The 15,748-nt window shown below is 46.4% G+C and overlaps 5 protein-coding genes across 8 annotated transcripts; 1 reads left to right on the top strand and 4 right to left on the bottom strand.

The window, feature by feature from the left end:
• Positions 1 to 143: 143 nt before the first annotated feature.
• kcnk3b (potassium channel, subfamily K, member 3b) lies at positions 144 to 2,895 on the bottom strand. Of its 2 annotated transcripts, XM_049740850.2 has the most exons (3): positions 2,735 to 2,895; positions 2,170 to 2,617; positions 144 to 2,081 (listed from the first exon to the last, which is right to left on the bottom strand). In XM_049740850.2, exons 2-3 carry the CDS (start codon positions 2,609 to 2,611, stop codon positions 1,237 to 1,239), a joined length of 1,287 nt encoding a protein of 428 aa, XP_049596807.1. In that variant the 5' UTR covers positions 2,612 to 2,617; positions 2,735 to 2,895; the 3' UTR covers positions 144 to 1,236. The 2 variants fall into 2 exon arrangements, with proteins under 2 accessions (XP_049596807.1, XP_049596806.1); XM_049740849.2 differs by having other exon boundaries at positions 2,170 to 2,888.
• A 171-nt stretch (positions 2,896 to 3,066) lies between these two features.
• On the bottom strand, positions 3,067 to 7,075 carry ezra (ezrin a). Its single transcript, XM_049740783.2, has 12 exons — positions 6,918 to 7,075; positions 5,883 to 5,966; positions 5,522 to 5,617; positions 5,172 to 5,446; positions 5,022 to 5,105; positions 4,786 to 4,932; positions 4,494 to 4,590; positions 4,130 to 4,424; positions 3,909 to 4,069; positions 3,752 to 3,844; positions 3,445 to 3,684; positions 3,067 to 3,385 (listed from the first exon to the last, which is right to left on the bottom strand). The coding sequence occupies exons 1-12, from the start codon at positions 6,927 to 6,929 to the stop codon at positions 3,221 to 3,223; spliced, it is 1,749 nt and encodes a 582-aa protein (XP_049596740.1). The 5' UTR covers positions 6,930 to 7,075; the 3' UTR covers positions 3,067 to 3,220.
• Positions 7,076 to 7,235: 160 nt separating this feature from the next.
• On the bottom strand, positions 7,236 to 8,506 carry nenf (neudesin neurotrophic factor). Its single transcript, XM_049740973.2, has 4 exons — positions 8,319 to 8,506; positions 8,188 to 8,248; positions 7,742 to 7,845; positions 7,236 to 7,558 (listed from the first exon to the last, which is right to left on the bottom strand). The coding sequence occupies exons 1-4, from the start codon at positions 8,460 to 8,462 to the stop codon at positions 7,382 to 7,384; spliced, it is 486 nt and encodes a 161-aa protein (XP_049596930.1). The 5' UTR covers positions 8,463 to 8,506; the 3' UTR covers positions 7,236 to 7,381.
• A 176-nt stretch (positions 8,507 to 8,682) lies between these two features.
• Positions 8,683 to 10,431, bottom strand: ndufaf1 (NADH:ubiquinone oxidoreductase complex assembly factor 1). 3 transcript variants are annotated; one of them, XM_049740921.2, is made up of 5 exons: positions 10,288 to 10,431; positions 9,471 to 9,989; positions 9,202 to 9,387; positions 9,052 to 9,126; positions 8,683 to 8,977 (listed from the first exon to the last, which is right to left on the bottom strand). In XM_049740921.2, the coding sequence occupies exons 2-5, from the start codon at positions 9,960 to 9,962 to the stop codon at positions 8,837 to 8,839; spliced, it is 894 nt and encodes a 297-aa protein (XP_049596878.1). In that variant the 5' UTR covers positions 9,963 to 9,989; positions 10,288 to 10,431; the 3' UTR covers positions 8,683 to 8,836. The 3 variants fall into 3 exon arrangements, with proteins under 3 accessions (XP_049596878.1, XP_049596879.1, XP_049596880.1); XM_049740922.2 differs by lacking the exon at positions 10,288 to 10,431 and adding an exon at positions 10,162 to 10,245; XM_049740923.1 differs by lacking the exon at positions 10,288 to 10,431 and adding an exon at positions 10,162 to 10,245 and having other exon boundaries at positions 9,471 to 9,986.
• Positions 10,432 to 10,554: 123 nt separating this feature from the next.
• Positions 10,555 to 15,529, top strand: rtf1 (RTF1 homolog, Paf1/RNA polymerase II complex component). The gene is made up of 18 exons (XM_049740752.2): positions 10,555 to 10,739; positions 11,576 to 11,686; positions 11,766 to 11,916; positions 11,987 to 12,185; positions 12,284 to 12,401; positions 12,526 to 12,637; positions 12,718 to 12,862; positions 12,946 to 13,123; positions 13,194 to 13,276; positions 13,391 to 13,478; positions 13,558 to 13,665; positions 13,745 to 13,822; positions 13,887 to 14,008; positions 14,087 to 14,144; positions 14,219 to 14,296; positions 14,392 to 14,493; positions 14,557 to 14,671; positions 14,745 to 15,529. The coding sequence occupies exons 1-18, from the start codon at positions 10,566 to 10,568 to the stop codon at positions 14,849 to 14,851; spliced, it is 2,127 nt and encodes a 708-aa protein (XP_049596709.1). The 5' UTR covers positions 10,555 to 10,565; the 3' UTR covers positions 14,852 to 15,529.
• Positions 15,530 to 15,748: the final 219 nt, after the last annotated feature.

The raw sequence follows: 15,748 nt of genomic DNA, 5'->3' as shown, positions 1-15,748 counted from the left end.
AAACACTCTCATATATCATAGGAGGATTTATTAATCAAAATAAAATAATAATCATATATATATAGCTCTAAAAAATATAAGCATTATTAAAATAACAGTCGGTTTTATCATTGATGAAGTTTTGTGCTACTCAAAACACTCTCTTATATCATAGTAGGATTTATTAATCCAAATAAAATAATAATCATATATATAGCTCTAAAAAATATAAGCATTATTAAAATAACATTTGTCAGCGTCCATTTTGTCATCAATAACATGCCCAAAATGATGAGATATTGTCTGTGGAAGAAAAAAAATGTCACGTGGAAGCTACCCAAGAAGGTGTGCTGGTTCAGCAAAGTGTTGCCAGGTACATTTAAAATAGCTCCACTGTTTTTGGGGACCCGATGGTGCATTCAATGAGGAGGCTGACCTTCTCAGGGGGACTATTTTTGGGCTCTGACATCGAAAAGTGACATCGGTTGCCAAAGCACAAACAGCAGATGCTCGGCCGGCGGGGGTTCAATACAGGGATTTGTCCAACGGATGCTCCTTCTGTCGATGGTTTAATGGCCGAAGGCGGCCTTCGCGGGCAGCCTGCCAGGCCTTGCCAGCCTCGGAGAGTTGTCGTATGACTCCGATGAGTTCTTAACCGTCAAGGGTTTTTGTAGCTTCTGGAACTGGACCTGGGTCAGAATTCCAAATGGATCAGGTTCTATACATTGCAACATACATACATACAAACTGACAACAGGACTCTTCGTCAATACTAATGATTAATATTTTTAGTAATAAACAATGTTAAGTGTCCCTATGCTTAAAGTGGACTTTACTAATTATGGTCTATTGGCGGCAGTGATTGACAGCTTGCTAATTATCCTTTGTGCTAACATGGCAAAGCCCCTCCCCATCTGCCAATGCAGCCGCCGCTAAAGATAGTCGCTAAAAATAGTGCCCTTAGCATCTACGACTCCCACCCCTTCTATTTTTCTTTTCAGGAATGATGATTACTTTGTGATTTAACTTCAGCGCAACTATGTGGCTAATTTGGAGTTGTTTTTTTCTTGCGCAACCATTGCGATGATTGAAAATGTTACTTCATGGCACGAAAGTGCATCTGTTTATTTTGAGTCCTTTTGTTTATCGTTTCGATTCTGGGCACACGATTCTGTTTGCTTCAAGGTTGTCCAGATGTTAAGTTCACTGCCAGTTTGCTTAGCACCACAAGATGAAGTCATCCACTTTTGGCATCCGCTACACGGAGCTGCGCCGAATAAATAGTCGTAATGGCGAGAGAATGTCCAGGCGCTTCTTGGAGCGCCGGCGCGGCGTACACACGCAACCCGTGGTCGCCGTCTTGACGTAACGTGTCCTGTCCCGTGGCGGGTAAGCGTTAGAAAAGCCCAGTTCCTGGGGGGCGGCGTGGGAGCGTCCTAATGGCTTGTCCTCGCTGCGGTACCACAGGCATGAGCAGATGGTCTGGAAGTGCAGCACCTCCCTGTAGACTTCTTTAGCTTTAGGCGTGGATGGCGCGGAGGCGGCGGGCGGCACCAGGTAGGCCATCTCCGAAGCGGACTTGGCGGCGTTCCGCGGGGCCCCTTGCTTCAAAGCGTCCCTTCGCTCATCCTCGGCGTTCATAGTGAGGAACCGCAGCACCACCAAGTTGAGGAAAGCCCCGATGACCGTCAAGCCCGTCAAGATGTAAACGAAGCAGAAGGCCACGTAGCGAGGCTCCTTCTGCAACGCGTCGTCCCGCTGCAGCGCCACGTAGTCGCCGAAACCGATGGTGGTGAGCGTGATGAAGCAGTAGTAGAAAGCGTGCAGGAAGCTCCAGCCCTCGCTACGAGAAAAGGCGGCTGCCCCCATGCACAGGGTGCCTACGCAGGAGAGGAAGCCCACCGCCACCATGTTGGCCATGGAGACCTCGGTGTGGCGTAGGGACAGGCACTTCTTGATTCGGTGGAGAAGGTGCCGGACCAGCGTGTTGATACGCTCGCCCAGACTCTGGAACATGACGAGGGTGAGCGGGATGCCCAGTAGGGCGTAGAACATGCAGAAGACTTTTCCCGAGTCCGTACTCGGAGCTGCGTGGCCGTAGCCTGCGGGAGATCCACACATAGCTCGACTTAAAACTTAAAACCCGACCATGCTATTCCAAACCTGGTTCCGCCCCCCTTCCTCACTTACCTATGGTGGTAATCACAGTGATGGCGAAGTAGAAGGAGCCAGCGAAGCGCCACTGCACGCCCGCTTTGTGCGCGCGCAGCTGGGCGACTACCTGCTCCAGCTCGTCGAAGTTGGCCCAGCTCAAGTTGAATTTACGCATCATATCTTGGCGCCGTACTTCCAGCCGACGCTTCTGGCCGCGCTCCTCACGGGACTCCAGGGTCTCGAACACGGCGGCGCCCACCACCAGGTAGGTGAGGATGCTGACGATGAGCGCCAAGGTGCGGGCGTTCTGTCGCTTCATGGTTGAGGAGGGGGGGGCCGAGGGAAAGGGGCGAGGGGAGGGCGAAGAGCCCGCAAAAGGGCGCTGCAATTCGGGGTGAGCGTCCGGGCAGCACCGCCGCCGCGCCACCGGAGCTCTCCTTCTTCTCCCTCCGATACGCGTCACCGGACTGTTTGTCATCAGCGTCTATTTTTGTGGATGACACGTCGAGTGGGCAACCCCAAACGAGGAGACGAAGAGGAAGAGGAGGAGGAGAGCAAATATTGACGCCGCAGGTTGTCTGGCAAGTTGCGCGCTACTTACCGAATAGTCAAAGTCAATATTGAAGGACACTCCCGTTTCATTTTCAAAACAGTTTCTAATTTCTTTTTCTTGACTTCAATTCTTCTTAGTGATTCAATTTGAGTAGCTTGGTGGGGAAGCCATTAACCGAATTTACTTGCTATGACGTAACATTTTTGCGCAACGTCCCGCTTCGTGCGCAACGTCCACTTTCACAATATTCAAAACAGCGCGCGCAAAAAAAAATATTTAATTCTGAATTAAACCATTTAAATAATTAGTTATGAAAAGCCCAGCAGCAGGGATGAGTCAGGGTGTTTTTATTCCGGTAACAAAAGCAAAGACAAATAAAAGAAGCTGGAACAAGTTTAATTTGAATATGAGGAGATTCAAAAATTAAGCTGTTAATAATAAAATAAAAATAAAATAAGGATTTCAATTCTTTTTTCAGACACGCGTGGACGTTCACAAGTGTGCCGTTTGAGTGCTTGGTTGGGTTTTTCGGCGTTACAAGGCCTCAAATTCGTCGATCCTCTGCTTGGTGTTGCCCATGCGGATCTGCCTGAGCGTCTTGTACTTGTCTCGGCCGGCGCGCATGTTCTCAGCATGCAGAAGGTCGCTGGCCGTGTTCTTGTTTTGGTCACGAGACTCCTCCAGCTCGGAGCTCAGCGCCTGAAAGAGCGTCAGGAGGTCAGAGGATGTAAGCGAGGAACCTGTGAAGAACGACTCACCCTGAGCTTAGCCTGCAGACGTTCGTTCTTCTCGGCCTCGGTGAGCCTGTCCTCCTCACGGCGGTGGTCGTTGATGCCCTGCGAGTGCAGCTCGGCGCTGTAGCTGGTGTTCTCCTCGCTGTGCTCGTGGTCGCTCTCGCTGTCCGAGGAGGACGAGGGGGCGGGGGCGGCCATGGGAGCGGTCATCACGCTACGCAGCTCCTCTTGCGTCTTCATCAGGTTCTCCTCCACCTCTTTAGCCTGTGGACAGGGAACTTGAAGTATTGCAATGAAGTCTTCATCCTTCCCACCATTGTTGGTGTCTCACCTTGCAGTGCCACGTGTCTGCTTCCTCCTCCTTCATCCTCTTGGCCTCCTCCAGCAGCAGAATCTTGGCGCTGTACTCGGCCAGCTCGGTGGCCTTGAGAAAGAGAAGGTTTGAAACTGCTGACTGAAGGCAACCTAAGGAGCTAGCAGGAGCTCACCAGTTGCTCCTGGCTCTTCATCTGGTCCTCAGCCTGCCTGGCCAGCTCCTCCTTGGCAATGATGGCTTCCATCCTCTCGGCTTCCAGCCGGGCCGCCTCCTGCTCCACTTTCCTCCGTTCCTCCTCCAGCCGAACGGCTCGGTCAAGCTGCTCCTGGAGCTCTGCGAGGCGGAATTATCGTTGACACGAGGCACTTTTTTCCCAAATGGGAACGCACAAACCTCTCTCGGCTCTCTTGGTGGTCTCCTCGTACTGATGGAGCTTGTTCATGAGGTCGTACTTCTCCCGTTCCATCTGCTCCTTTTCGAGCTCGATGGCTTCTCTTCGCTTCTTCTCGCTATCCAGCTGGTCACGCTCCATCTTCCTCTGGAGCCGCTCCTCCTTGGCTTGGGCCTTCATCTGCTGCACCTCGATGCTGTCCGTCTTGCGGCGGCGCATGTACAGATCGTGGTTGCCCATGCAAAGCTGCAGGATGCGCTTGTTGACGCGCAGGCGAGGCGCGTAGAAGATGAAGTCCTTCACGAGAAGGCGACATTTAAGTCAGGTGATTACGTTGCGAAGGTTCTGCTACCGTCAAGTACTTACAGGAGCTTTCTTGTCGATGGGCTTGATGCTGAACTTTTTATCGTTAAAGGAAATGTTCCTGATTTCACTCCAGGGAAATCCGATCTTAGGAGTCATTCTGAAATGAAAAAAAAAAAAAATCTGTAAAACTGGTCAGGCCATCATAAGGTTGCACGTTCAGTCACAACTAAGAGTTCAACGACCTCGCCAAACGAGCGCAGTCGACAAGAGGAGGTCGATAACCGTCTGTTCGACGACGGCGTGAATGTGTGTCAGCACGACAATTTGTCAACACACACATAAAGGAACCCACTTGTCGTCCTTCTCGTAGATGTTCAGCCCCAGGGCGTCCACGCCCAACCACAAGTCGGTGCCTTTCTTGTTCTTGATGTCAAAGTAGTTGACGCCGTACATCTCCAGGTCCTGAGAAATCTTCAGGTACTCGATAATGGCCTCGTCCCTGCAGCGGGATGTAAAAATATGAGGGACATGGATGATGTGATACCAAAAAAATGGAGAGGAGCGTTGCGGTTCTTGGAGTTGACCTACTTGAGCATGCATCCGTGCTCCTCGTGCCAGACCTGGATCTTCCCCTCCCATTGCTCCTTGGACAAGCTGTGCTGCTCCAGGATTCTGAGGAAGTTAACAAGTTAGGATTTGGTACGCTCGTGTTCTTCAAGCATCCCCGCATTCCCTAACCTGCGCGACAAGAGACGCTCCGAGGACATGTAGCCGGTGTGGTGCACCGACTTCTTGTACTCGCCGAATTTGGCCTGGACGGCGTAGGAGGCCAGGAGGACGGCCGACTCGGCCGGGCAGTAGATGTCGTCGTTGAGGATGTCCTCCTTCACCTGGAGGTAGAAGAGCCGGCGCGTCACGTCCTGGATCAGCTCCTCCGTCACGTCCTCCGGGTAGTACTTGGCACGCAGTTTGAACTGCAGCGGGGTCTCCTTGCGCACGTCTTGGGACATCACCTGAGGATGGACACGTGATTACAACAGTGAAAATCTTCACGCGTTTGATTTGGAAAAAAAATAAACAAAAAGAACCTTCTTGTCGACGTTGAGCCAGGTGAAGAAACCTTTTCCATCGACAAACTGAAGCCCAAAGTACCAAATCTCACGCAGTCCAATTGTCCTGGCCACCTAAAAAAAAAAATATTAAAAAAATATTATTTAATATTAGTGTCCCCTCAGCAGTTATAAAAAAAAAAAAAAAAATCATATCGGAGTCCATGTAATTTTTTTCTTTACAATAATAATAATAATAATAATAATAATAATAATAATAATAATAATAATAATAATAAATATTAAATTAATTAATATTAAATTAATTAATAATTAATTAATAATTCATTAATTTTTCTGGATATATATACTATATTTTTTTTTACTGGAGATCTCCAACCTGGTCAAAGAGCTGCTTCCCAGTAGTATTGCGGTGGAAGGAAAACTCCAGCTCAGCATCCATGGTGGTGACGCGAACGTTGACCTGCAGAGGAAAGGTCGTTCGGTCACGTGACACTCTTTGCCAATCCTCTTTTCATACGCGCCTCCTGATGTCAATATTCAAACCGGGCGCCTTCCTCAAACGCCAAAACACACATAAGTCATTGACCTCAACTTTGAAATATTGATTATCTGGAAAGACAATCAAGAAAAACGGTGTAACTATTCCTCGGAAGTTGATTGCTCATATGCCATAATTTCTCGTTATCTCATTAGACTTTGGACTGCGGTCACCGGTCGAAAATAGCGTAGCGGTCGCTAATAACAACCCGCCGCCATTTGTGTTAGCCTCTTTTTCCTTTCTCTTCTCCTTTTTTGCTCGTGTCACAAAATAAGGAATTTAAAAACCCTTACAAATGACAAATAATGAAGATAAGAAAGATCATGTGATTAACCCCACCTCGGTTTCGCTTACACAATGATTTTATGAACTTGCGCTAACGCACGCCCCAGGCAGGACTGTCATAAAGATAAACCCGATGGAAGTTGGGCAACAAAAAGTGGAACTCTTCCCATCTTCACCTCAGCTCTGCATATATACTTTTAGATTCCTTCGAGTTAATCATTCCAAACCACGAGACAAAAAAAAAAAAAAAAAATCCATCTTTAAGCGACATTTTATCCAAGGTGAGTAATACCTGCAAGGTGACTCATAACTTGACATCAACGTGACCTCTCGGGCAAGACGTTCTCCGAGGAGCGTCCCGATGAATAAATATCTAACGAAACTTACGGTCAACTTATTTTAATGAAGGTGACAAATGAGTGACAAGACTATTTGACATTCACAAATTGTATACAGACTGGAAAGTGTGTGGCAAGCGGTCAAGTCCTACTTGAGGTTAATAAGTAAAAACCCAAGAAGGCGAAAAAAAAAAAAATGCTTGGGCTTGATCACAGAGCAAACTTTTTGTTGGATTTTAAAAGTTCTTACCGTTTTGGGCATCTTGGCGGTGGTGATGGTCGTCCGGTAGTAGAAGGAGGAAGTAGGGTGTTTCCCGGGAGGACTGAGGAAGCAGCGGAGCGTCCACCTGCTAAAGAAGACGGCTGGGTTGTGGCTAGCTGGCTCGCCCCCAATGTAGGAGGGTTAAGGGCGTGTAGCCTTTGAACCGCGGGGCCTCTGACGTAGCGCTTTTGACTTAGTTACTATCGCGCAAACAAGTAGGAGACGTCCGCCCAAAACGTAGCGGTGACCTTTGATCTGAGCCGCGGTACGTAAACCTGGCGAGCTGATTATATGTGCTGAAGCTTCGCAATGACGGACGCTTATCGAGGGATCACGACAATTGTCTCTTGTCAGTAAATCTGCTGAGTATGGGAAATGTAAATTACTAGGAAAAAAATGTTTATTCAATCATAAGAGCATCAATAATGCCAAAGTCAAGTAGAAAGATGAGGTCAAAATTCATCTTTGATGTGAAAGTGCGGTTGGTCCTCAGGCTTGAAGTTCTCGTTGGGACTCCCGTCTTGGTTGAGGATCCGTGCGGCGGTGTAGCCCACGATGGGGTACTTGGCTTTATACGTGGCCTCGAAGATGTTCTCCAAGGATTGAAGCTGCTCTGTCGTCAGGCCCGACTGATGGAGAAAAAGATATTTAGTCCAAAAGATTTACTCCAAGGGTGGGGTGCAAACTGAGTCTCGTTCCTAAGTGCTGTTGTCTGAGTCATTCAGTGCTAACAAATATTGAATAAAGCCTCCTTTGCAGAGGTGACCAAAACTGGACAATGGGGCAACAATGGGTGAAGTTGTGCAACTCACAATATCCGATGTCAGGTCTTGTGCCTGGAGTGACATTTTGGCCACGGCTCGAGTGGAGTCCTTACCCACCAGAGCGTTGTATGGAGCATTTTTGCCGTAAAACTCTGAAATAAGAGAAAATTCAACTTGAATGCATGTTTCTGGCTTTTCTTATTCTAATGAATAACAATATCAATAACTAAACCTAAAACTAAAAAAATATTTATGCTTTGCAGATTTTCCAGCTTCCAAAGTAGTATCAGTAGAAAAATATTTAAATTTTTTGGAACATACCATTTAAAAAAATATACAGAAAAAGAGACAAAAACTAATAGTATATATATAATATCGTTTTTCTTTTAGCAAACTAACCTTTAAAAACAATGAAAAATATGATAAGATGTGTGTTTTATTGGACTGTGACGTGATATAGAAACTGAGTAATCCCAGTGTGGACTTTTCCGCACCTTTTCCTTTGGTGACATCGAACACCACCCCTTTTATCGCCATGTAAATGGGCTCGCCCTCCTGTGACAGTGACATACATTTGAGTGGCTGTAGATTTTCTTATTCTTTTGGTCAATTAAGTTGTACGTACGCGGTTGCCATCGTACCGCCGAAGCTCCTCTTCGGTGAATAACCTGACAGGTTTGGTAGAGCCCTTGTACTTTAACTTGTCTGCTAATGACAAATGTAATAGCGCCACAAGCAGCACAAAAGCGGAGTTTGTTGCTGTTGCCATGGCTATTGTTTGTTTGTTTCCTTTGGCCGGATCCGGAAACACTTTACTTCCTGATTGCTTCTATATATGGTCAATGGTGCGTTCAAGGTTCATATAAATGTAGGAAATGTGAGCACTTCTTTAGGAAGTGTTTTAATATCGTAATCCTCGAACATGATAGACATTAACAATACTATTTTACAATAGTATTCAATCAATTTTCAAAAGTATTCAACACACATAGGGTAATAAGAAATTATTTTATTACTGTTGAAAGATCAAATGGACAAATACAATCCATGAGATCTGGATTTCAGTTGAAAACAATTAATATATTAAAGCATTTTCACAGTTGGATGTCTCTAGTGCCGAACACAGGAAATCGACACGTGGTGTCAAACGTTCGGATTCCTTTTATACATCTCGTAGGCAAATTCCTCCGTGTGCGCATAGTCTTTGCTGACGCCAATGTAGTCGATCTCCAGCTGGAAGGGACCGTCCGCTTTGTCTCCCAGGGTAAATCCAATAGTGTTAATCTGTACAGCAGGAAACAAAATGTTACTTCATTGTATGTTCATACTGGTCATGATTGTGAAACAGTAACGAGTACCTTGTCCAGCCAGACAGGATGCTGATCATCCTGAATTCTTCCACGATGTGTGAGGAAAAACTTGGAAAAGGGAATCTGCAAAGAAAGATAACTTTTTTGATGCTATGAATGACATCTGAGCTATTGCTTATATTTCCAGCCATCACCTACTTTAACTTCCTGCCAGTAGGGGCCTCCTCGGGTGTACAGGAAGTAGTTATAAATGTCGTCTTTCTGGTGAGAGAAGTAGGTCTCCGTGGCGATGTTGATCATCCAAGGCCGGCCATCGCCGCGCACACGCAGATGCAGAGTGTTGAAGCTACTCCAGTCGTGATGCTTTTTTCGGTCAAATGCCGCCTTAGGGGAGATGTAAGTTCAGAATACTACTAATAAATACACTTTCTAGTTTTGCACAAAGTTGGAAAAACAAAGGTGCTAACCAGTGGCTGCTTGGAGCGCATGCTGCAGTAGCCGCTGTAGCGCGTCTCTCCGTCCCTAGGGGGCGTCGATCTCAGCGTCCCATAGAGAAAACAAGTGGTATTGTTGCTCCCAAGCTTTAAGTAGACCTCACTCTGGCCTCCTATCTCAAGATCCGACGAAACCGTCCACTGTTTCAGACTCTCAGGCCCCCGGAACTCCCAAACTACCCGATTCTGCTCCAGCATGTGTTCCAAAATGGGCTTCCCCTCGGGGCCAACAAAGCGTTCAAAGAATTCCCTTTTCAGCAGCGTCAAGTGCTTGCGGATGCCGTCCAAGCCTTTTGAGAAGCTGAAGTTGATCTTCTGCCATGGAGGCTTCTTGTCTCTGGGCTTGCCAGGCCGTCTGTACTCGCCCTGGGTTACGCTTCGGCTGAGCACGGGACAGAAAAGGTACTGATGGTGCTGAAGGGATCTCAGGAGCCTCATCGAAGGAGGTCCAAGGATGATTGACATTGTGTTAGCGATGTGGACAGTTCACTGCTGGGAAGAGAAACAAATAAATTGAGGATGCAATAGCATACATAGCATGCAAATATTTTCTAAAGTTTGTCAAATGTAAAATTGTGCACTGAAAAATGAACAAATTGATCCAATAAAAAATCCGTCATATATAAACATAATGACTATCGATTTGACATTATATTGCACTGACCATTCTGAAGCTTCTATAACAGGATTACGCACGTCAGGTTGTCTTTTGAGTATTTTAAATCCTTTTTGTACGTCCATGAGCCATTCGGTGACTTCGGTAGAATGACAACTTGTGTGCACCACCTACTTGTGTCCGGAAGGATGCACTCATTACAGGCAAGAGTTCCAGGGTTAATGTATATGGCTTATTCAGGACATAAATTCATCAAATTAACGACCTAATACACTTTCAAAAATTATAGTTATTTTTCTTATGTTGGGCTGCATCGATAAATACTTATGTGGATGACATGCAAGGGGGAAAGATTTGTGTCCGGAATTAGGTCACGCAAAACACGTGCAAAACTCCATTCTCGCGATAACCGTGACGTCATATTGGCGCGCATGCCCGATGGCGCCTGCTTAATGCCCCCCCTCGAAACTAACATAAGACGAATCCACCGCGGTAGTGGTGGTTTTAGCAGCTTAGCTTGGCCCACATTGCACGGCGTAACCATGGTGAACGTTAAGAAGCGGAAAGGTCGTGTCGTTATCGACTCGGACTCTGAAGACAGCGCCAGCGATGACAACTTAGATCAGGTGACGCGCCTTGCAAGTTGTCAACACTTTGGTTACGGCAAAACAATGTATGCTAAGTAGTTAGCTCATTTTGGCCTCGCTCTGGGAAGAAGGGAGGACCGAAAGTAGGCTTATCTTGTGAAAATTCGTCCGCTGTGGTGCCGTAAAGTCAACTCAATTGTTTTTTTGACAAGTTTCCCTCACTTTGTCCACATTATAACAAATAAGCTGTGCATGTCAACAGAAGAACAGTGCTAGCTCCATGATGCTAACGCTAAGGTGAAATTTTAAGCGGCTACACTGCACTGCTAATAATGTTAATATTTTCAGTGTAATATTTAGTTTAATTGCATGTTTATCCAGTTTGTCTAAATATGAGCGAATTGGCTTGACTATGACATGTCCGCCGTGATGTTTTCTGCTACTACGACTGGTGCTGCTGATGGCGGCGCTTCGTCTTAAATAGCAAACCTTATCGCTCCGGTGACGTCACCGACGTGCTATTTTGGTACATTGTTGTCAAACAAGAGTAAGCGAGTTGATCGAGGCGTAATCTGTCAAGAGCACCGTTTGCAGCAATGCCTCCGTTTATTTTTAAATTACTTACCCTGTCAGCATAAACATCAACGATGGAGAGCAATGTAAACATGTATTCGATATCCCTGATGGGAGATGGGATCAAGTCACACAAGTCTCAAGTAAGTCGTAAACTTCCAAGTCCTAAAAGAATCCCAAATTATTTTGGTTCGGGCAAGTCAGGCCATTCAATTTCACTCTTTATTTATAGAGCATGTAGAAAATAGCTGTACTACAATGTTGTTTATGTAGCAAAGCTCAAATAAAATTCTCCCCCTCAGGAGCTGCTGTCATTAGCAAAGAGGAAACGGGTGGATTCCGGCGAGCAGGAGGAGCCGATGAGCAAACCAACAGCTTCTACTGATTCCGAGACGTCAGACAGCGATGACGAGGTAGGGCAGCCCACGTTTGTTCTGGCGCGACAATGGAAAGCTCTGGACGTGAAAGGGTTATTCTATTGCTTTGGTCTAGTGGACCGTCGGGGGCACTAAAGTCAAAAAGAAGGTAAAACAAGGCAAAGGTCATGAGAAAAAGAACGCCAGCAAGAAGAAGCTTCATAAGACGACAGCGTCGGGAAGCTCAAATGGAGACAGCTCAGGCGAAAGCTCTGCGCCAGAGGAAGGTATGTAAGCTTTAAAACTTTGACTCAAATATGGTCGAATGGATTTGACGATGATCCACGTCTCTCTCAGGCGAGGTGTCCGACTCGGACAGCAACAGCTCCTCCAGCTCCGACTCGGACTCGTCAGAGGACGACGTCTTCCGGGACGGCTACGACGACGACCTGATGGGAGACGCTGAGGACAGAGCGCGGTTGGAGCAGATGACGGAGAAGGAGCGCGAGCAGGAGCTCTTCAACAGGATCGAGAAGAGAGAGGTGCTCAAGAGACGGTGAGATGCCATGTTTTGTTTATATCACTGCACGGGTTTTTAAAAATAAATAAATAGTGCATACGTGACATCATGCTAACTTGACGTGTTTCGAAAAGGTTTGAAATCAAGAAGAAGCTGAAGACGGCAAAGAAGAAAGAGAAAGAGGAGAAGAAGAAGAAGCACGAAGAAGAGCAGGAAAAACGCAAGCTATCTCAGGTTCAAGACACACAAGTGGTGAGGACCCAACCAAAGTGCTTTTCCATTTATGGCCGATCCTGAACTTGAATTTGAAGCGGCGTTCTGGATGATAAGCACCAAGTGTTGAAGCGCTCATGTTCCGTCTGCTTGACGTCTGTAGGTGATGTCACACAACAAGGAACGGCGATCCAAGCGCGACGAGAAACTCGACAAAAAGTCTCAGGCCATGGAAGAGCTGAAAGCCGAGCGAGAGAAGAAGAAAAACAAAACGGGTCCGTGCAGATTTTTTTTTTTGTGTAATTTATTTTGTCTGTTTGTGAGACACCAATGCTCCTTATGTTTCACCGAGCAGCAGAACTCTTGGCCAAACGCGAGCCCCTGAAGACCAGCGAGGTGTACTCAGACGACGAAGAGGAGGAAGAAGAGGAAGACGACGACAAGTCATCCGTCAAGAGCGACAGGAGTTCACGCTCGTCCTCCTTCGACGACGACGACGAGTGAGTTGAAACTCCGGACCACCCTGCCGAGCAAATTCCTCTTTGCGTGTCGAGTACAGCACGACCCTGACTTTATTCGACAGAAAAGAAGAAACGCCGCCCAAATCGCAACCCGTGTCTCTGCCCGATGAGCTCAACCGGATCCGCCTGTCACGACACAAGCTGGAGCGTTGGTGCCACATGCCCTTCTTTGCCAAAACCGTCACCGGCTGCTTCGTCAGGATCGGTATCGGGAACAGCAGCAGTAAACCAGTCTACAGAGTAAAAAAAATAAATAAATCAGTTCTTGTCACTCAATTGTGGCAGAATTGTAATGTACTTTTCTTACAAGGTCGCTGAAATTACGGACGTGGTGGAGACGGCAAAAGTTTACCAACTGGGCACGACGCGGACAAACAAAGGATTGCAATTACGGTATTTTGTCATCTTGCTTCACGAGAAAGTTTTGAATCACCAATGCAAAATTGTTTTAATTGTTAAACCTGTTTTTTTTTTTTTTTGATGTCATCCTGCCATTGTGTTCCTCAGGCACGGTGGCGACATGCGCGTCTTCCGCCTGGAGTTCGTGTCCAATCAGGAGTTTACAGAAAACGAGTTCATGAAATGGAAAGAGGCGGTGAGCGGACGCCCGTGTAATCGATTCCCCCGCCGCCACCACCGCCGCTTCATTCTCGCTCCATCCATTTTGTATGCAGATGATTATGGCCGGCATGCAAGTGCCCACACTGGACGAGATCACCAAAAAGGAGCAGACCATCAAAGAAGCCATGAATTACAAGTTCAACGACAAAGACATAGAAGATGTCAGTCCAATTTTTTACCACCCCCATTACCTCGATCGATTTCAAGTGGACTAAAACCATCATCGCTCTTTTGCTGCAGATCGTTAAAGAGAAGGACAGATTCCGAAAAGCGCCACCTAACTACGCCATGAAGAAAACTCAGTTGCTTAAAGATAAGGTAAAGAAGTCACATTGCACGTGACTCAAATGACTCTGACATTTTTTATTTTTTCCCCGCGAAGGCTATGGCGGAGGAAAGCGGCGACGGCGACAAAGTGAAGGTCATCCAGGATGAGTTGAATGAACTGGAGGAGCGAGCAGAGGCGCTGGATAGGCAGAGAACCAAGAACATCTCCGCCATCAGGTCTGAAGACTTTCCCACGTTTGTTCATCTTGCCGCTTTCTCTGCATATTTGACACCGTCGTGTATTTGATGCTGCAGCTACATTAATCAGAGGAACAGAAGCTGGAACATCGTGGAATCGGAAAAAGCTCTGGTGGTAGGTGACCTCGTCGTGCGGGAGAAAATACGTTCCAGCAACAGAGCGGCATCATTTCAAGCGTGTTCTTACAGGCTGAGGGACAAAATGCCAGAAACCAGCAAATGGACCCGTTCACTCGGAGACAGTGCAAACCCACCATGGTGTCCAACGTAAGGCTTCTTTCCTGATGCAACACCCCGACCGGAATATTCCAATTCCATATTTACATTTGAATGGACTCGTCACACTTGTGTGGTTCCCATAGGCCAGAGACCCGTCGGTGCACGCTGCCATTCTGGCTCACCTGAACCAGAAGTATGGCTCCGGATCCACGCCGGACCCTTCTCCTCTTGAGAAGAACAAACAGGTCTGACACCTAGTCTTTTTTTTTGGGGGGGGTCACGTTTTCAACACGCTTCGTTCACTACAGGGGCTAACGGACCCAAAGGAGAAAGACGTAACCAAGCCAACCACAGACCTCTCCGAAGATTTATTCAAAGTTCATGATTTTGATGTAAAGATTGACCTTCAAGTCCCTAATGCAGGTAAGTGAGGGTAAAAAAAAGTGTGCTATGCTAATGTACAATGCTAACCTGTGCCCATCGTGCCTTACTCCAGAAGCAAATTCTCTGTCGGTGAGCTCCAACGCGCTACCGGTAAAAGACGGCGCCCCCCGCCGATCGCTCAACCTGGAGGACTACAAGAAGAGGAGGGGGCTCATCTGAAGATCACTGCACTGCATGAGGAACAGGCTGTGAAAGAGCGTGTGTGTGAGTTCATCGGGGCTGTGCGAGTGAGTGTGTGTGTGCGACAAAAGACTTTTTATCAGAAGAAACTGATCCAGACACGTTAATCTGTCCTTTGTTTATTTTTTTAAACGGTTTTTCCTCTGAGGGTTTTTTTCCCCCCCGTTTTTTCCAGGAGAACTCGACGGCGCTGGAATACACTAATTACCACTTTGTTGTTTGACGTTACTGGACACTTAAGTCTTTACCAGCAGTTAAAAAAAAAAAAAAAAAACACCCCTCTCACAATGCCCCCGTCCATGTTTGTCAAGTATCTCCCCAAATTTTAATGGAGCAGGTACTGTCGGGGACATTCTGCCATTATGTCATTTTGTAAATTCTGTGAAATTGGCCAGAAGTTGAAAAGAATTTTTGTTTGTTTGTTTGTTTATTTTTTTTTTAATGAATGTTGCTTCATTCCTCTTGTATATCACGTTAGGTTATGTAAAAGGATTAGGAAAACAAAAGACAAAAACACCCTTGTCCTTAACTCCCAGAGCAGATTCTATTTGTTATTGATTGTCAATAGTTGGTTCCTGTATTGTTGTGGCATGCCATGTAAATATGCATTTTGGAGTGAGTTGAGGAGGAAAAAATAAAAGAGGCACTGTTTCATAATTTTGCTCATTTTTTTTCTACCGTGTTCAAAGGTTGTATGCTCTACCAGGAAATTTTATATGAAACACATAATAAACATTCTATTATTTACTGTTACCACAAATATGCACGTTTGATGACTTTTATGTGTTTGGACTTGTAAAACTAGTTTAAATAGAATCAGGCATTGTTTTGGCCACACGTTTGGGGTCCTTTCTGTTGCCCAGTTCCATGTCAACT

Source organism: Syngnathus scovelli, chromosome 14 (assembly GCF_024217435.2).
Source record: "Syngnathus scovelli strain Florida chromosome 14, RoL_Ssco_1.2, whole genome shotgun sequence".
NCBI lineage: Eukaryota > Metazoa > Chordata > Actinopteri > Syngnathiformes > Syngnathidae > Syngnathus > Syngnathus scovelli.
This window is presented reverse-complemented; position numbering and strand designations above follow the sequence as displayed.